This window comes from Hippocampus comes, unplaced genomic scaffold, assembly GCF_001891065.2.
Source record: "Hippocampus comes isolate QL1 unplaced genomic scaffold, H_comes_QL1_v1.1 scaffold185, whole genome shotgun sequence".
NCBI lineage: Eukaryota > Metazoa > Chordata > Actinopteri > Syngnathiformes > Syngnathidae > Hippocampus > Hippocampus comes.
The window spans coordinates 1024077-1044414 of NW_017805931.1; the positions used below are offsets into that span (position 1 = coordinate 1024077).

Sequence of the window (20338 nt, forward strand, 5' to 3'; positions counted from 1 at the left end):
ATTAGGCAAACAAAACAATTTGCAGAGCAGACGGTAAAGTCATATTCACAATTTCCATTTGGGAAATTTACAAGGAAACAGTGATCCGAATTCCACTTCTTCGCTTTCACGGCAGACTATACATAAAGGTATGAAAATCGGTACGGGTGATTCTCACATGATCTTGTGGTAGCATGACTTGGCAGTAGAACACATTTCACCGCAGCGTCCTCGTTTCCTCTAAAACGCCACATGAACCCTGCCCTGTTTTCCTGTCATCAGGCAATGGCGCAAATTCCTCAAACCACCGGTTAAAACTGGACTTATGTAATAATTCACCTAAAGTTTTTTTTTAAATGATCCTGAATAAATATTTGTAAGCAAGCACTTTTAAATGTTTTAATGCAAACGTATTTGACTTAAATATAACTGAACTGCAGCCTACTCAACAAATGCACCGTACTAGCCAAAAAATATATTTAGATATAGATTTGTTCTTTGTCAAAGTGAGAAAACTGCAGAAATGAATATGGTCCAATATCATGCCATTATAACAGAGACTATTATATTTATTATGCAAATGTAATTGTTTCTGCAATAATTGTACTTTAATTCACTCATAATCTTTCCCATTATACTTCCACCATACATAATAAACATACATTATTCATAATCATTACTGAAATAATAATCATGTTACTGTAGTTTATTGTTTCTCACTCATGATAATAGAGAGATTTATTTTATGTTTCTTTTGCTTCATCATAACACTTTTAGCTTCCTCGTTAGTATTACGAATGTACAATGCGTCTCACAACCATTGTATAAATGTATTTACATGTTGTTTCTCGACATAAAAGTCCCAACCGCATAATAATCACGTGACTTTCGGGAAACAAAATACTTGGCAGGTTAGCTTTGACGTTATTCGGCCGTCACGAAAGCTGGCTATTTTCGGTATAGACGTACGTAATCTTCGGGCGAGTTTACCGTTGCTGCAATGCGTAAAGTACAGTCGCCATCTTGAATGTGTTAGATCTGCCCTGTCAACTAAATAAAGTCAATTAAACGAATTGAACACCTTGCCGCTCATTCACACATACTGTAAATATCTTAATATATTCGGGAAAGATACTAGCGTCTACAGTATATGTTAATGACACTGATTTACCTTATGTGTGAAATGCGCACGCTGCGGCTGCACGGTGGACGACTGCTTCGCACGGCCGCCTCACAGGGCAGAGGTGCGGGGTTCAATTCCGGCCCCGGCCTTCATGCGTGGAGTTTTCATGTTCTCCCCGTGCCTGCGTGCGTTTTCGCCGGGTACTCCGATTTCCTTCCACATTTCAAAAAGATTCATGGCAGGTTCATGGAACACTAATTGTCCCCAGGTGTGATTGTGAGCGCGAATGGTGTTTCGTCTATGTGTTCCCTGCGATTGGCTGGCAACCAGTTCAGGGTGCACCCCCCGCCTGAGGACAGCTGGGACAGGCTCCAGCACACCCGCGACGCTCGCAATGATGAAATAAAGCTGCCTTGCCTTGTTTATATATTTCAATATCTACCATCGTGGTAACAAGGCTACATACGTTGGTACATAGTAATAGTAGTAGTAGTAGTGGTAGTAGTAGTAGTAGTAGTCATGTAAACGCTCATACTATTAAGTTATTGCGTGTTAATAAATACTTGATGAAACCCACTTGCATTACAGAGCAGAGTGGACACATCCGCAATGGCGGACACACTGACGTATTGCAACAACGCGGCAACCCCTCAAAGGTGGAATATGTTTGTCTACGGTGACACAAGGAGAGAATGTTGCTTCCGGGTTGTGACGTATCGCTGGTATATAACCTTGCCGGCTATGAATAGTTTAGACTCTAAACTGCAGGGTGTCATTTGTTGACTTGTGAAGTCACAACGAAGATTTGGAAACGTGCAACTATATTGTCCTCGTTGGCTTTGGCAGAGACCCGTGAATAAAGATGTCAGGCCAAGGTAGGTGTTATTTTACTCTTTGAATGTTTCACCTTTTCCGCATGCAGAAGACGTTTTATTTCGTGTCTCGTTTACGTACAAGACGCCAGTAAAAACAAGTTTACGGTCCAAATAAAAGCACACTAAATAGCCTAATTTTAATAGAGTATCTTGTTATTTTTAACAAATTGGCATATTTACCTTAATAGTACAGTACATCACTTTTTGGGCTTATTTATTGTCATGTATAATTTCTGTACGTTTAAGAAAATATATATTTCTTTTTGCTTCTATTTATATATTTTAAAGTATAAAGATTTTTATTGAATACTTTTGAGATATACTGCATATGACATCTGTATTTTAAATGTATGTCTATAATCTATATTAATTTCGTCTTTTTGAATTGAATTTTATTAGAAATAAAGCGGTTGACTTAAATCTTGAACCATGTTTTGCTTACATTACCATTTGTGGGTCAAATGTTTTTGGGCTACTATATTACAGCACTTCCTCCTGGCATGTTATTAGTTTGCCCACCCTTATATTGAGCTAGTGTTGACTCAAATTATTTCCAAATGTCTTCTAGCATTGACCAGCAGCCCTCCTAACCTCCCTCCTTCACCGGCCATCAAGGTCGGCCTGGAGCTACGCCAGCTGGGTGACCAGCTCTACTGGACGTGCTCCCTCTTGAGGGCCGTGACTAAGGAACACAAGACTCTGGTCAATAACAGCGGTACCTGATGATGTGACAGGGGATCCACAGAGGATGTACAGAGGAAATGGGCATCAGCCTGACTGAGAGCTGGTTGGATGAGCTACCTTGGTGGTCGAGCATGAGAGACCCCTGATTTGAGGCTTACCCGTAAAATATGAAGATTAGCCAAAGCAGGGATGGGTGATCTCAGGACATTTATGACCTGGCGAAAGGATTTTGATCCGGACCACATCAGAGGAACTGTTTAACAAAACAACACACAAATGATCATCTTATACTTGTGTTTCTTTCACAATTTGCAAATAAAACTTGTGTTTGTCATCTGGTGTTCTATGCATTATTATTGACATGCCGCAATATATTCGGGACACCTGTATACTCTAATGCAGTGGTTCACAAACTGTAAACTAAATCCCACCCCCCCAAAATTTTGGTAGGGCAACGTTGGCATACAAGACTGACAACAATGTTGCCAGTGACAGTGAGGCAAAAACTACTAGTGGGCATTTTACTGCTCCTAGTGTACAACAAATGCCTACTATTTTGGCGAAGTAGTCAATGCGAAAATAGCAAGAAAAACTAAGTTATGGTCAAAAATGAAAACCCGCGATAGACTGAAGCTTCAAGAAATGAACCGCAAAATAGCAAAGGAACACTATGAAAATTTCATCAAAGAAAGCACCAGGGCGACGTGACCTAAATTCAGGCACTTAAAAGAATCTTTTACTTTATTTTCATGTGGTAATACAAAAGCATACAGATAGAGGGGATAGGAGAGATCCCTTTTTTTGTACAATTCCGTTAGCTTGTACACATAAAATGACTAATAATCAATAGAATTATTACACAGAGGACGCAGTCTTCTTCTGGAGCTACATCTGCCTGTTGCATGCAAACATCCCTTCCTCCCTTCTTTCGCCTTTGGGTGTTGCTGTGCGGGAATGGAAGAACATAAATGCCACCAAACAGCTGGAAATCCTCTTCTTTTTTTGTCAGCCCTGCACCACAACAGAAACCAAAAAAAAAAAAAAAAATAGTGAGGTCCCTTTTGTTGATCTTTTAACTTTGTTGGGCCTGTTTGTAGAGATGGCGCGTGATTATCACCCCCCCCCCCCATTCCAAAATAACAGCCAAAATTAAAATAAAAGTACAGCGGAACCTCCAAAATCCCAAAAATGTAAGAAAGTAAGCCAAGACATAGTATATTAGCTTCTCACATTAGCCAAGATATGCACTTCGTGTTGCAGGGGGAGCAGTATGTTAATAGGTAGACTAGCTACGCTAGCATCTCGCACAAACCCCCAAATGCACTTTTTGTTCCGTTTTCTAATACATTAGCGGTTGTTTCGACATGTGACAGTGAGCATGTTAGCGTTCCAAGTCCCCCCGCCCCACCAACCCCAAAATTTTGGGATTGTGTCCCAGTAATTTTGTCTTGTGATAACAAGTAGCCATGTGAATTTTTTGTTTTTACTTTGATAGATTTGTACTTTATGTTTTCACTCTGAGCCGGGGCAGCTTATTTTATTATTATTATTTTTAAAGATCTCCTGTAACTAGTGCCACGCGTTTTAAGTCTGACTGCTTGATGGAGACAGAGTAAAGACATAGATAGGCTAGCTAGTAACAGCTTGAAGTTGCTCATGCTAACCGCCTTGTGCACTTTTACCAACACAGCTTAATCTCAAGAGACTATTATAGTAAACATTTATATCAGTTTGATTCAAACATTGAATGTGTTCCAGCGCCTTCTCTCGATTCACTCCTTCACCTGTTAGCATATTTTTTGTAACCTCTGCTCGCTGAAAAACGGGTTTACTATTTTTTGTTTTTGTGCTTACTGCCATTTGATATAGTTTTGAACATATGGGAGCGAGAAAAGAAGTTGCTAGTGCGGACTTTGGAGGTTCCGTTTCGTCGCCTTAAAGCGGTTAGCACGTGCGAAAACGACGGCCGAACTCGACTGAACTAAAACGTCACAGCGAGGGATGCCAATTCGCATCTGCTTGGACGAACGTGTCAAAATGACAGTAAATAATCATGAATGGTCATCATTTTGTTTTAAAACGCAAGAGGTCTGTCTGACCCACTCCGCTTTGTGGAATGACTCACTTGTCATCAGTAGCTGCATATAAAATATTTCATTTTTTCTTTTTTCTACAGCGTCAAAGGGCCAAACCCCTCAACTTCCTGGACTAGCTACGAAGCTGTGCAAAAAACACTTGATAAATGGCAAAACTACGAGAAGAAGCAGAAGTGGACGCCCAATTGTGTATATCTTGTTTAGATGCCGCGAGAGAAGAAAGGGAAATCAAACTTTAAAAAGAAAAAACATTTGCGGCATCGTGGTTAAAAAATATATATATAAACGTATATCAGGAAGCGGCATCATGGGAAAGGTCGGTCTTCTATGGCAAGCCATTAGAGCATTAATTTGCTGGTACAAGGTCCATGTACTAGTACGTTCTTTGCCCTCAATAATAAGACAATTCAGGGCACTAGTAAAATGAGTAGTGCCCACCAGCAGAGTCGCCTTACTAGTTAATAGTTGAGTATTTCCCACAAGTACTACTTTTAGCCAACCAGAGCGCAATTAAACTGTATTAGCAAACTAATTGGTTGCAGTAGTAACAATATCAGGCCTAACAAGTGGGAACGTCCTGGATGCTAATCGTCGTGCCAAATTTCCCACATGATACAATGATATAGTTCTCCCTCACTAGTAATAGTCCGACAAGTATGCCTTAGTTGATCTACTATTTTATTGAAATGTCATACAGTAGTGGAAGGCATTAGTGTTTCAAGTTCAACGCCATTCGTCAGACGCACCCTCTCCCTCTCGACTCCCAAAAGGATTCCAACTGCCTACAGGTTCCACAAGATGTCAGCAAAGCACTACTTTTGACCAAAGACTCCACGCCGTAGTCGTCATACTGGTGCGCCAACTTCTCTTCCTTTAGTGAGTACGAAGCGCGGACTAGTACATGGACTTTGAGCTTGCTATCAAGGATGTTGACAAAATGTTCAAACGGATTTCCGTAGTCGTCCGCCTCATGATTGGCTGAATGTTCGGCATCGGAGCAGGTACATGACGCTTCCTTCATAAGTCACCATGACGACAGCGTCCATTTTCTCCCGCCGTGTTTACTGTAGGGTCCATTCTGTTCTCAAGCTAACCCTTTCCTTGAACCAGGTGACGCCCACCACCGATGGGAGATTGCACTGGGATACTAACAACGCGGACCGCACAAAATGGCTTCCCCGACCTGAATTAGATTGTCTCTTTAGTCTCATTTGACGTCCTTCAGAAATCAATCCGGGTCCAACTGCATCGCGCCTTTAAAAAAAAAAAAGAAAAAAAAAAAAAACAAAAAAGAAAAAAGAAAAAAAAAAAAAAAGGAAAAATAGGATTTCCCTTCTCATTTGGTGAAGGCGGCCACCACGGCCCACATGAGTTCATTGGCGCCGGACTTGGCGCTCTCTTTCTCAGGCTCCAACTCCAAGAGCGTGTGCACCCTCTTCATGCCCAGGTCGTACTGCTCGTCCTGGAGGGGCGCAAAGGCATTCTCCAGCACGTCCGACGAGTGCGCCAGCAGGATCAGAGAAAGCAAGCGCTTGTCCATGCGGTGAGGGTCATTCACCCACTTCTCCAGAACCGAGTCCTGGACCTTCTTCACCAGCCGCTGACCACAAGGAGGAAAAAGTCTATTTTGAAGGTTTTCCGAGGTTGATGGCGCTTATCACAATTAGTGGAGCACTAATCATTAAACATACAATTACTGTAATTTTTGGACGATAAGGCGCACTTTTTTTTATTCGGTTTGGCTGGTCGTGCGATTTGTAAATCATTGCTGTCCTGTCATTTCATTTTTTTTTTATGTTAATGGATTATCCATGTTTTGATATCTCATTAACATGAACAATTTTTAAATGACAAAAATGGATAGACATATTTTTCACATGACAGCAACGATATAAAATAATTGTAAAAGACAGTTTTCAAGCTTCATTTTACACATTTCAACGTGCATTTTTTTTGTACCTGTTTGATGGTGCTGTTGGTGAGCGGATGAGTGGTCATGTCGAAAAGCAGGAAATTCTGTTTCTCGGTGGTGAGGACACCTTTCTCAACCAGGTTTTTGGCCAGTCGTTCCCGGACATTCCTCAGCTGGTAGTGCAGCTTAAAAGGACTCCACGTCTCACCTGATAGGACAACGAGATAAAAACCTAGCGTCGACAACAAGAAATGTCACATTTTGCTACATTTTTTTTTAGTCCTCTGCCTCACCGCTCAGTAGCTCTATCCAGCTCTGCACCGTCTCAGGAGGCTGAGTCTCCTTAATGTGCTTCAAGGCCTCATCCAGAAGCACATCTCCGGTTGGCGCATCAGACTTGCAGATCACCTTAGCAAACAAAGCAAAAAAAAAAAAAAAAAAAAAAAAAAAATTGGCGACTGGCATATTTGAACAAGGTGGCTCACATCCTTGCTGAGCAGGAACAACTTGACCAGTGTGTGGTAATGACTCACAGCCACACAGAAGCTCTCAGCCATGTTGGGCGATCATCAATAAATCGTGACACGATGTGACTACTTTTAGGGCTAACACAGCAGCGTGTCTGCGGTCTTAGGGAAGCCGAGACTGAAGACACTTTTTTTTTTTTATTTTTTTAAACAGATGAGAAAACGAGTCAATGAATAATTGTTGTACTACTCCGGATTGCAATCTCAATCCAAATAATCATAATTACTTTTGCCATAATAGTCCAACCATACAACACAGACAAGCAGCTACTGGGTGGTCTGTCGCTACTGAGGCCACTCATAAAACTTCATTTGCGCCGGATACGCTTGTCGGACATCCCACTGGCAGCTTGGAGAATTGGGTGATGGATTTACATGGCTAAAAGGTCAAAGAAGTTGATTTAGCATGATATAGGCCCTTATAATTGTCCAGCCTTATTTGGAATCGATTTGGCTAAATATGCTTTAAGGTGAACGATGTTGTATTGCAGATCCCCAAGCTACAGCTCGTGGACGCCTCTTTGACAAGCACTGTCCTATGTGGGTTAATACAGACTGGTTATGTCTTAAGGGTTGCCAACACTGTCTGTTGGTAAGAAGCCCTCACCTTTCTGGAGAGCAGACTTTTCCTCCTCATGCCGCAGGCCTCCAGCTGGAGCCTCCCCCGGAGAGCCAGCTCGACAAGCATGCAGCCTCGGAGGCCGGACGAAATGCAGTCGTTCCAGAATGATGTGTAACCCTGAGAGGGATTTATTTAGAGGAGGAGCGGAAGCAAGACCAGGGGTTGGAAGTGGGGAGGGTGGCATAAAAGAGAAAAAAAAAGGAAAAAAGGTGTGCTTGTTTGTCCGTTCGCTGACGTGTTGGTTAAGCGAGAGAAAGTCACGTAACCAGTGGCAAGTTGTCAAGAAAAGTTGTAAAGAAATAATGAGTGCGTTAAGACAGACAGAAAATACACGAGTTGCATATTGTGGACAGTGTGAAGTTTTGAGGTCACGGTTGCTGGAACTCGTTGTCGTGGGGAAGAAAAAGCATCGAAGAAACTGCTAAAGTTAGCTTTGTTGACATTCGCTAACGTCCCGTTAGCTCCGGAGCTAACTGACGAGCTAGTTGGCGGATTCGACGGAAAAGAAGACGCTCACCTCTCGGTCCTTGAGGCCCAAGAGCAGCACCTCCTCCATGAGCGTGAGTCGGGTCTCCTTTGAATCACCCTTGTCGTCCTCGTCCTCCTCGCCTCGACGCGCGTCCTCCTCCTCGGGGTCGGGTTCCCTCTCCTTGTCGGCGGCGGCGCTCCGGGTGGCCTCGGTTCGCCGCTGGACGAGGCCCGAGGTTCTCTGAGTCAAAGAAGCCATGTCTGGCGCTGTGAAACGGTCCAATCCGGGAAAAAGTGGCTGCCTCGAGCGAGCGGGAGGCCGCCCAGCATGTACGCCGAATGGGACAAGTGGTGGAATGTGTGCGGGGGTCGAATAGAGACGGCCGGTGTAGCTGCGTTAGTGCTCAATCTTCAGATTCCAGCTTCTTCGACTCACTAAAGCCACTTCCTGATCCAGCCAACATGGTGGAGAGGGCGGGGGTTGACGTTGTTGAATGCGAGCACGAACCGAACCTGAACGCACCATTGTTGCCTTCAATGACGTCAGAAATGCAACGACGTGATGCCGAACACTGAAAATTATGACAATATATTGAATTACTTCAATTTTAGAGCTGTTAAATTACTAAACACTCATCGCGTTCACCACGACTAACATTACAAAATTCTACCAAACAAGTGTGGCATGAATGTACAGCAGATTACAGAGAAACAATATTATGAACCAGTAGTCGTTTATTACCCCAGATTACGATAGAGACTAATTTTCCTTTTGTTTATCGCCACGCTTGTGTAATTCGATAAAGCAACAAAACGCCTCTTTGTAACCTGCAGCGTGTATTAACTCCTTTTGACCACATGGTGGCAGTATGCTTCTGTGGAATAATTTCTCTTCCGCGATTCATCGCAGCTGCTTCCGCAAGAAGCTGATGGGACGTTAATTCTTAAATCTTGTTGTGTTTGTTAGTGTTGTTTCATATTTTTATGCTTTTCTGACTCATGGTGACGTGCGTCTTTTGTTTATAACGTGATTAGGTGTCACTCTTCATCAGTTAGTTCATTAATTGGCAGCGTTCCACCGCTGAGGATGACGCAGAGAGTAACCTCTACAGAAATGTCCTCATCCTCACATTGGCTCAATTTGGAGTGCAACCAAGTTTTTTTCTCCTTTTTTTGTGGACAAATATGCCATATTCCATGAGGAAGGCTGGAGATTGCAGTCACGTACCAGCAATCTTGAAAGATATTTCTGAGATAAGCGGTTCAAATAATGGTTGACGGATGGATAATTAAATAAAGGTAAAAAGGGAAAAAAGGACACTCCTCTTTGTGTCCTCCCTGCCACCCTGAATTAAACGTGATATCCCAGTGAAGCCCAGCAGGGCGTCTATGGTTTCAAATGGGCCGAGCAGAACATCTGTATTTTTCACTTAGAGGTCATCTGTGCTCCCTCTGATGGCGATGGAGATCTGGTGTGGACGAAGAGGCCGCAATGGCTCCCCGGAGCTTTGTCAGAGGCCGCCCATATTGGAGCCATTTCCTGTCTCAGGAGTGGGCAAAAGGCTTGACCCCTGGTGCACCCTTTCTATGTAAGTCACGCACACGCACGAACACACACAAGTACATTCGATCACTCTTTTAAGACAACACCCCAAGGAGAGAGAACGAGAGAGCCTTGCTTACCATTTCCCCGCTGTAAGTGAATTAGAGAATCTCAAAATAGCGCAAAACAGTGTGCGGAGCTGGAGAGTGGGGCCATAATTATGTTTAATGGTGGATGATATTCAAAAAGCCAATGTTGAGATAAAGCAGAGTCGGAATCGTATGTTGGGTCCAAACAACACTCCTAATTTCCCATAGCGTGTGGTAATAACGAGAATGGAAAAGAAGGCAGTGGCGGAATAAAGGCTTAAATATGCAGGTTTTTCCTCCACGGATGATTTTCGAACGGTTGATTGGAAGTTCTGCGCGATGAAGCTTATGGTGCATTCAAGGACCCCTTAAGGACTCAATACAGGAAAGCATCAACGGTCCAACTGGATCCGTGTGAGTTTTCCCACACCAGTCAACATTGTTAACGGTTTGTATAAAAGAAAAACACAGTTGACTATAGTTAATGTCAAGACATTAAAACAAAACTGCGAACCTAACGATCACAGACAAAACCACATTGCATAATAAGTGTGGCGAAAAAAGCCAAAGAAAATGTAAAAATGAATCTATTCATCTGGCTAACTTCAATTCCTGCGAGATTTGCGAGTTGCTCGCGAGCATCAGCAAGTTGAGGTTGAAATTTTTTTTTTTTTTTTTTTGAGTTCGCAGACCAAACGTGGTCTCGGCCAACAGCTGCTGCACAATCAAGGGAAGTGCTTTGACTTCACGCCATTGAAGGCGACACGAATAATAAACACCACAATGAGCCGATGGTAACGACTGAAAAAAGTCATTTTACGACTCGCAGCTGAGACAATGCGAGCATTGAATGTCATGTATCAAGTTCACTGATCAGTCAATGGGGATGGTGGACCCCCCCCCCCCTCGCCCCATTGACTGAATTAGGTAATTGTCCCATTAGTTGAGTTATTCTCAAATATAATTCAATACAGTTTCGCGAGATTTGTTGCATTTTTCATTCCAGTCAGATTACTTTGGGTGTTTTTACTTTAAAAATATTTTTTTCCTGTGATCCTCCCTTTCCTCTGTTCTCCCCCTCTTAGGACTTGGCAGGAAGTCTTGAACAATGGGACCCCTCCGCAGGGACTGCGTGCCGCCGCTGAGGATCGTAACATATATGTAATGCGCACACGTCTTGGCCATGTTTCATGTTCGCGGGTGTACAGATACAATAGTGCGAATAGGGAAAGTGAAATAGAGTCAAGCAACAACCGGACGTGTTCGTGTGACGCTATTTTGTTAGGGTTTCTGTGCAAGGCCTGTATTTTTACAATTACATTTTATGTCAGGTTCGACGTTGGTATTTACACAATGACTGTTGGTGGGTGGGAAGCAACGACCAGCACGTTGTTGAAAATGAAATGATCAATATTATCTGTATGTTACAATTGTCCATTTGAGGGAGGCTTTTATTTGGGGGAAATGCTTTAATCCTGAGCAGATGATTAGTTGAGCGTGCACCGCGGGACGTTCAGACCTCTCAAACATGTGATTCGATAGGTGGAGAAGTCAAAGCAAATTCGATGAGGGGAGCATGAAGACCTTTTTGATCTCAATCACCATCTGCTTACCAAAGGGGGAGCGCTTGAGGGCTCAAAGACAAGAGACGCACACACACAAGCACGCACACGCACACTCACAGGGGGGGGTCATGTGAACCTCCCTCATTCGGTGCCTTCTCGATTTAACGTGCACCTCTTGAGACCTGTCAAAGGGAGCCAAACTCAACCTGTTCAACATTAGTTTGTGATGCCCCTTAGCAATAGATGTTAGCATGAACTTAATGGGTCGGTGGGTGTGGCGAAAATGGTTCATTCCAGATATGCGCAATGAAATGGTTCATCACGGAGTTTATGATGACATGTAAACAATTTTTGGAGTGGGTTCATTTGAATCTTCTTCTTCTTGGCTTGATAAAAATGGTTACTTTTGCAGAAATGGGCCATAACGGAGGGTTAGGGTTTTATAATGCTTTTGGATGACTAAAGATGCCCTGGGTCATTTTGACCCATATCACTGCTATTGAAGATGTAACGGGAGGTTTAAAATGTCAATTGACGTTAAGTTTTGTGTACACTTTAGACCAGGGGTGTCAAACTCATTTTTGTCTCGCGCCACATTGTAGTTACGGTTTCCCTTCGAGGGCCGTTATGAATTTTGGGAAACCATATAAATGTTTAATCACCTCCACATATTACATACTCTGCGCACAACAAATTGATGGATAACTATTTTTAAAATCAGAAGTAAAAAAATAATCACTGTTATTGTGGATTACATATGACAATTTGAAATTTTGGTTCAGACTTTAGCAAGCATCATGGAACTTGACAGCTTGATTTGCTCTCGCGGGCCACATAAAATGATGTGGCGGGCCAGATCTGGCCCCCGGGCCTTGACTTTGACACCTGTGCTTTAGACTCTCCAGTGATGCTACTCGTGAGTGCGACTGATCATAAACCCCGCTTTATAAATCACGCTGCGCTGTTCATAAAAACGACTTGATAAAGAAACACTTTGGGGGGATCGGAGGTTGACTTCTAGGGGGAACCAGTGCGCGCATATGCCTCGCTGTACAAAGCATCTTGTCGTGAAAAAACACGCCGACGCCAGATGTCACGGCGTGAGACATTGGGGAATATGATCCCCTTGCAGTCCCGATGGCGGCTTCGACACGCCAAGAATGTGTAGCCGCGCGCGCGTGCTTCTCGGAGACAACTGTGTTTGCGCCCCACTGCCTCTCACTATACGGAGTGATATACTGTCCGTGTGTTTGTGTGTGTGTGTGTCCGTGTGTGTGTGTGTGAGCCTCATTTTCGAATAATATAAAGTGTTACTGGTGTGTTACTATTCATGTTGGTGAGCCTGTAGTAATGTCTGGGGGCGTTTGAGGATTTATTTACTCAACTGCGGATGAGAAGTGTGTTTTTTTTTTTTTTAATTAGGGGCGAGGCTTTATTTGTGCAAACACATTTTTGGATACTATTAACTGATGTCAAATGAAATTGGTATTATGTCCATGGCTGTTTATTTATTCAACGGTAGGGGAGCAGAGGAGTCTATTTGGAGCTAGGCTTTTATTTTCCTCCAAAAGTTTTTGGAATACGGGTTATGTATTTTCCAATTGATGTCAAGTGTAACTGGAGTAATATCTGCAGATGAGATGGGGGAGTTGGGAGCGAGGCCCATCTCTGTACTAACACATTTTTTAGAATACTATTGAAACATTGTACTATGATTGGATGTCACAATTTATGGACATTATTTTTCACTATCTTTTTTTAAATTTTTTTTACAATTTTAACACAAAAAAATTTAATACATTTTATGAGAGCGTCAGCTCTCCAGAGGCATTTTGGAATGACATTAAAAAATGTTACTGATGTATTGCATTAAAAAAAAAAAAAAAACCTCAAATAGTGACCAGGCACATGCACTTGAAGGTACAGACTATCACGGTTCACCTATTTTTTGCTGAATTCATATTCCATAAACACAATATTAATCACAATTCCATGTTTGGACTAGTAAGGGGGCGCATAGAACATATTTTTGTACGTTTTTTTTTTATTTTTTAACTTCCTCTTTTAAATGATATCACTGCTATACGACAATTCATGATTCATGTCACCTGAAATTTGAGTCTTTCCTGAAGAGCTTCCTCTGACGGTGTTGCTTTCAAGGGAGGTGGGGAACAAACTTGGAACTCACCGTGTAGTTCTTGCTTTTTTTTTTTTTTTTTTTTGTGGGACATAAACATTGGATTCCGCCCTGTCATGTCGCGGCCATTGTTAGGCTCGTAAATGTAATCCGGTTAGCAAAGGACAAGGGAGTGGTTCCTTGTGAAATCACTTCCTTCATTCACTCCCTTTTTAATGATTAGCTGTGAAGTCAGTATGGCACAAGAAATTGAGAATGACGTTTTTTGTGACTTAAAAGGCACCTCGGCTCACTTCCGTACATCGTTGGGAAAAATCAATGTGTACCTTTTTCCACATCCAAAAAAGGAATACACACAGGAGAATAAAATCGGCACCTTATATGAGGAATGTTGGATGAAAAAATTGTGACGAATTTGTAAAAATACAGTCATAAAAATCCAATCCAGATTCACCGAATTTCAGTTAGGTGCAACGTGTGAAAATTGATCAGATACATACCATTGATGGTGACAAAAGGATTTCAAATCGTAATTCGACGCACCGCTGTAAATTGTGCCTGCTTTCCGTCATCTTACGAAATGACGCTCGATAACATGTCAGGGACGGCCGCAGTGAAGTAACAATGCCTGATTATCCCTCACGTCCGCTATCAAACAAAAGGGAGATGTGCATGCTCGTCCGTGCCGACTGCAGACAAATGATTCACGGCTTTTGAGGAAAGCGACAGGGGAGTTGCCTTATTTGTCAGCATCCAGGATGTAACCGAAGCCCTGAGTCAGTGTTGACAGAGTCAAAGAGGTCGAGACCCGACGCTGCCCCTTCATTCGGCCAAGCGCCGCATCCTGGCAGCCAGCTACAAATAGTCGATTGATCCCATTAATTGATGCCCATATGTTTTGGACTCTTGTATGTCAGCGGCCCTCATGGGGGGTTGGGGGGGGGGGCGGTTAGAATTCGACTTTGAAGCTGGATGGCTAACTTTTACCCGCTTGCTTCCATGTTAGAATCATAAGAGTCTGGAAATTAAGACGCAAGGGATCAGATTTGAATTTTCGGATTTACGATCTTTCACCTTAGCCATGTCCGATATCAAATGTTTTGCTTAGGCAGCATCTTGTGGCTGCTTGATGCCGCCATCTAGTGGTGGCGATAGGCATTCATAAACCTTTTTCGGGGTGGCTGGAAGGGTTCATCAATCACTTACAGAGTTTCGATATTGACGACGAAGTCCCAAAACCATACAGTAACAGAGAACACCAAGTCCAAAAGTTTGGAAAATTCCGAAAAAAAATACGTTAGCATTGCAGCAACTACAAGCTATGAGAAACCTTTTGGCATCTATTGCTCTCCGATTTTCACTCTTCATAGTAGGGCTTGGTCCCTTTTTACCCATATCACTGTACTTCCTGTTTTCATACAAGATGAGCTGCTCAATTGTGAATCTGTGGTGCTGGTTGATGGTTCCATTGATGTCATAGTGACTCCTTCAATCCATGAGTCACGTTTTTGCAGAGCCTCCTCAGAAACCCATTTCATCTTTTTTTTTTTTGTTCTGGACATAATCCCGCTAGTTTCATCTGTTTGGTACCGAACTGTTTGATCGTACAAAAGCAGCATCCACACAAATACTGTAAAAAATGATCCCAGTGGTTTGGAATGAGCGGTTGATCAAAAGTAGAGGTTACCAAGGGTGAAGTGGAGCGACGTTCCTCTCCTCTCGCTTATCTTGGTCTGGTTAATGTTGGCGTTAAAAGCATCGGCGAAGGGGGGGGGGTCTGCTTTCTGTCACGCCGACTCAACACAGGACTTGCTTGTTCGCCCCCAGTGGCATCACTAAGTCAGGCCACTAACGCGACCATGAGAACGCAAGTATCCGCTTACAATGTTGGTGGTCCGTTAAAGAGGTGATGATGTTCTGTCGTATTCGAGTGAACACGGTTTTAACGGAGCTGTCAGCTGCTGTCTCCAGTGAAAATGCCACGGCAATAATGTTTCTTCAAAAATATAGTGCAAGATTGTTCGGGAATTGCTTGGACGGAAAAAAAAGTACGACAGTAAAGCGATTTTACACTAATAAAGTCCAAATACCATCAGAGAAAAATTTGACACGCTTGTAAGAATGAAGTTGTCATGCTATGAATGTATAATTTCTGATCATGATAAAGACGTAACCTACACCAAAAAGTGTATTTTGCGGGACAAAAGGTCATCTTTCAATGGAAAAGTATTAATATGACAGCCAAACCTAACATTACAGTAATACTTAACTTTACAACAAAACAAAAAAAAATGCTGTAATCTTTCAGGGGGAAAACTTGAACATCATGAAAAATGTTGTAACATGATGACAGAAAAACTAATGCCAACTTACTGTCATATAAATAGCTTTATAACATTATTGAGGAAAAGCTACAACATCATTTAAAAAAATTACAATCCGAAAAAAGTCATCACATGACCAAGGATAAGACGCAACTTGTCAAAAGGCAAGTTGAACAGTTACAAAAATACATTGAACATTAGGAAAAACAATTGGAACATTATTGGTGGGGGAAAAAAACCCTAAAAATACGGTAAAATAAGTTCTAACATTACGAAAGAAAAGCCGTCATATTATATAAAAGGCGTAAATGTTACACAAAAAATTACGATAAATCGTATGAGATGATGACGAATAGAAAGAGAATATTTATATTTAAAAATGTTTTTAAACAGTAGTCGTTGCTCATGACGATCAGCGTCCATCTATAATCTGCCCGCTGCCGTTTCTCTTCTCTTGTATCAGACTTCACAAATTGTGGATTAATAGCTTCGCCGATCCACCCGTCATACCATTTTTAGCCGTCCGTGCGATTTCCCCCACGCCTTATATAGCGCGTTACCGCTTCTCTGCCATTGACGTAAACACGGCACAGCCATTCTGTTGTTGTGTACATTACAAATTCCTGGCGTGTTCTCCAGAGATAGATGTCCCCTCATAGGGCAGAAATGAGCAAGTCAAGATTCCCCCCTGTCAGATTCCGTGAAAATAAATCTGCCCTCAAAAGGATTTTTTTGTTGTTGTCTTTGTTAGAAAGCAGGAACGGTTTTCGGGATATTCCAAGAACGCGTTCGCTTCAATGAGATGAGGACTCATGATCTTGTCCACTCCTAATGCTCTTCCGCAGATGGAGCGGGCGCAGTAGAATCGACACCAATGTTGTTTTCCGAGGGCGAGGGGGGAAAAACATCACTTGACGTGCGTGAAAAGTACGTCTCGGGGTAGAAGTGTGGAGAATGGTGAGCAAATGCGTGAGATATCTGCGGGACAGGAAGGATTTACCATGTTGGAATGCAGAAAAAAAAAGGTGAATAAACTGATGTCATGAATGGCAAAACGAGTCAAGAAATATACACTCTTTGTCCTCTATTAAAAAAAAAGACAAATATGACAGCAACTTAACTCATTCACTCCCAAAGAAATTTTTAAACGTCTTTTCAGACTGGGTCCAGAATTGGCTGGTACTGAATAATGACTGACTCGCAGTCGTAAGACATTTCTTCTTTGTTGGTGTCTGCATTTTTGGGCAGTATTATATTGCCTCCTGCTGGCCAAGGCGGGCCCAACAGAGTAAGCAGCGCAATTAATTGGATTACACCATTAAATAACGATGCACAAACTGTTTAATCCTGACATAATATTTCATAATGTCGTGACTGTATGTTTTTATAGCGTACCATACTTTAGAGTGCCATTTTACTCGTTTCCGCCAGCGGTTAATACAAATCCGCAAGTGTAGTTCATAAAGCTTGGACGATGGGGCACAGTTTCACCACGGAGAGGAGAAATTCTCTTTCCATAATTTCCACAGGGAGGGGGGTTGCAATTGAACCTTGGAGATTCCGCTGCACATTTAGCGTTCATGCCACCCTGTGTATGTTATTGTATTGCTATTGAAGCGAATGCACTTTAGGCCCAGCTGTCAGACAGAATGGTGGTGTAAATGTTCACTTCCTGGCACTAGGAAGAATTTCCCATGCTCCAACAGCAGACCAAGCCCCCCCCCCAAGTAGGGTCCCGCTTGCGAGAGAACATCCCTCCTTCTCCTCCTCCTCCTCTTTCCTCTTCCTCTTCTTCCTCCTCATGCTGCTGCAGCCGCTCAGAGCACAGGCGGACGCACGATGGACTAGAGCTCATCACGCTGAGGACCTTTTCAGTCTTTTTGGGGAGGACGGGTGGGTGCACGCGTTCGAGTCACGAAAGTCAGCGGAATAATAAATAACAACAGTCCGCTTTTTTTTTTTTTTTTTTTTTTTTTTTGTGGACAGAGTCGAGATGCCGGGGACTTCAAGTTGCCCTCCCGCGACAGCTGCGCTCGCTGGTGAGTTCATTATTACGGTACTTAATAAAATAATTGCTACCAGGCATCCTTCTCCAACGACTCCAAGATCATTAAACCACACGTTAGTGGCGTCTAACAATTTCCACGTTGTCATCCGTAGTGTCATTCAGCAATTTTAGCACATATAGACTTGTTTTATTTCCTATTGAATGAAATGTTGGTTTCACAATTAAGTAGAAAATAGTCACTTTTCCTCATGATCGAAAAATTAGCCCATCATAAAACAATTCTTCCCCCTGAACTAATGTGACTTATTGCTCGAAAAATTCAATTGAAAAATGTGTCATGAACACTAAGTTGGTGTGATTTTTGTCAGCATAGCATAAGTTCTTTGCAGGGTTGCGCACGCCCCATTTCGGGTCACCCCAACAGATTTTGTGTCAAGTGAATTGAGTTCCAGGCTCCTAAATTTCCAATTTTGAATCATTTGAATCTCTTATAAACACTCATTTTATTAGGTTTCAGATCCCCATTTTTAACATAATAAACTCTGGATTTCCCCATCTTTTATTCTGCCAAATATCTGAATCTGCATTGGCTGAAAAAAAAAATCCTTATTGGTTATCAAATTTCCCTCTTGAAAATTAACTGGGGAAAAAAAAAAGTGTTTTTAACTCATTCACTGCCATTGATGGCAATAGAAGTCAAAGCTGGCGAGGCAGCGCGGTCCCAGTCAAGTTATGTGATGAATGCATAACAGTGTAGCAGTGTTTACACCCCATTGGAAAAAAATTAAAAATAAAGCTTTGCCGTTGCCATGCGAACTACTTGCGCGGCATCCCAACTTATGACTCACTCCCTGCGCGCATCCGTCGCCATGTAAAATCAGCAATATCATGTTTTCCGTAAAGGAAATGTTCTGTGGGTCGGGGTTTGAATCTCAGCTTCGGAGTTTTCCATGTTCTCGTGTTTTTTTGTTTTTTTTTTTCAAGCTGGTCTGGCTTTCTCCCACCAAAAACATCCGTTAGGTTCTTTATTGACTCTAAATTGTCTATTGGTGTCAACGTGAATGCTTGTTTGTTTATGTGTGCCCTGCAAGTTGCTAGAAATTGGCTTCGGGTTAGCCGTGACACAAATGAAGCTAAGCACAAAAAAAAATAAATAAATTGAGTGGGTGTTATTGATGGCTATAATGTTTAATTCATCGTGAAAATATGCCTTTTTGTGACTCTCAGGCGTATGACGTGATTCGAGCGACCCACTTTGAACGCTGACTAAGCGCTTTCTGTGATCTTCCTCTGACATCATTTTTCCTGGACCGAATCACTGGCCTGATCTAAACCCAATAGAGCATGTTTTATTACTTTGTGAGCGGCAAGTCCATCAGCTCCAAGCTGAACAGATTGATAAATAGATTGATCGATAACGGCAAAGAAAATGGCATATTCGAGAAGTGGCGTACGCACTGGACTGGTCACGAGTCAATTGCAAAGCAACCGTTTGCAACTCTGAACAAGTTTTTAATTCACCAAAGACTTTGGTGGCAAAAAAATGGGGGAGAGTGAACCTCTCTCGATCTCTTTATTTATTATTTTTTTGTATGTACAGTCAGCTCTATTTTTCTCTAGCTCCTCTGTATATTGAGGTGGTGTAATTCTACATTCGACCATTAGATGGGGCACTTTTTAAAATAAGTTCGATAAAATTTAAATTGGAAAGAAGAACAAAATGGGAATCACCAAATTGCACGGCAGAACCAAAACATGCAAATTCCTCAGAGAAAGGGCGGGAGCCGGGAGTCGAACCCTGAACCTCAGAAATGAGAGACAGACAGGCGAACCACTACCGTGTTCTCCCGCTCAAGCCTGTTTTCCAGTTTACCAAAAGCTCGTGAGATGATGCATGTGGTGGCGATTCCCTTCAGTTGTGTGTCCACGGAGATCACGCTTGGCGGTGGGGGTAATGAAGTATGTTGGATATCAAACCCCCCATGAGGACAATGACATCACCAAACGAACCAACCATGTCCCTCTTCAGTATCAAATTGCCCACTTGTGACGCTCATTAGGCTGGTACGGTGTAAAAAATAAAATGTTCTGTGCAGAAGCTCATGCGGCAAATCATTACTCCCCCCGCCCCACCTCCCACTCATCCCTCCCTACTCCGTGACCTCGGTGCCATTTGTGCACCTTCACGCTGATTGTTCTTGTATGAATCTGGTTGTACTTAAAGCTGTTAGCGTGCGCTAAAGATTGCTCCGCTGTGACCTCACCTGCATAAGAAGCTACAATCCCATGCCGCCCTACACCAGATAGCCGCTCCACCCCCCGCCCTCGTTTCCCCACCCTTGAGGTTATTGTAGTGACAAGCGTTTAATCTCCAGGGCTGTGGGCG

General features: G+C 42.6%; 2 protein-coding genes and 2 long non-coding RNA genes across 5 annotated transcripts in view; 3 read left to right on the plus strand and 1 right to left on the minus strand.

The window, feature by feature from the left end:
• The first annotated feature begins 1619 nt into the window (after positions 1-1619).
• Positions 1620-3000, plus strand: LOC109527960 (uncharacterized). The gene is made up of 2 exons (XR_002170609.1): positions 1620-1977; positions 2546-3000. It is a non-coding gene; the product is annotated as an uncharacterized LOC109527960 (long non-coding RNA).
• A 371-nt stretch (positions 3001-3371) lies between these two features.
• On the minus strand, positions 3372-8770 carry LOC109527959 (Golgi phosphoprotein 3). The gene is made up of 5 exons (XM_019890201.1): positions 8336-8770; positions 7804-7935; positions 6963-7077; positions 6717-6877; positions 3372-6357 (listed from the first exon to the last, which is right to left on the minus strand). The coding sequence occupies exons 1-5, from the start codon at positions 8543-8545 to the stop codon at positions 6094-6096; spliced, it is 882 nt and encodes a 293-aa protein (XP_019745760.1). The 5' UTR covers positions 8546-8770; the 3' UTR covers positions 3372-6093.
• Positions 8771-9488: 718 nt separating this feature from the next.
• LOC109527961 (uncharacterized) lies at positions 9489-16994 on the plus strand. 2 transcript variants are annotated; one of them, XR_002170611.1, is made up of 4 exons: positions 9489-9585; positions 9721-9875; positions 11004-11079; positions 16790-16994. It is a non-coding gene; the product is annotated as an uncharacterized LOC109527961 (long non-coding RNA). The 2 variants fall into 2 exon arrangements; XR_002170610.1 differs by lacking the exon at positions 16790-16994 and having other exon boundaries at positions 11004-11209.
• Positions 16995-17730: 736 nt separating this feature from the next.
• Positions 17731-20338, plus strand: part of itga1 (integrin, alpha 1) — a 32838-nt gene continuing 30230 nt past the window's right edge. Inside the window, exons 1-2 of the mRNA XM_019890202.1 lie at positions 17731-17837; positions 17931-17983. Coding sequence (XP_019745761.1) covers positions 17746-17837; positions 17931-17983 — 145 coding nt within the window. The 5' untranslated portion in view covers positions 17731-17745. The remainder of the gene's footprint in view (positions 17838-17930; positions 17984-20338) is intronic.

Bases quoted from the DNA above. Each gene is read 5' to 3' on its own strand.
- LOC109527959 (XM_019890201.1), bottom strand. From the start codon at position 8,545: ATGGCTTCTTTGACTCAGAGAACCTCGGGCCTCGTCCAGCGGCGAACC. The intron at 7,936-8,335 runs GTGAGCGTCTTC...AATCCCTCTCAG, and splicing joins TGGGCCTCAAGGACCGAGAG to GGTTACACATCATTCTGGAA. The intron at 6,878-6,962 runs GTGAGGCAGAGG...TTGTCCTATCAG, and splicing joins CTGGATAGAGCTACTGAGCG to GTGAGACGTGGAGTCCTTTT.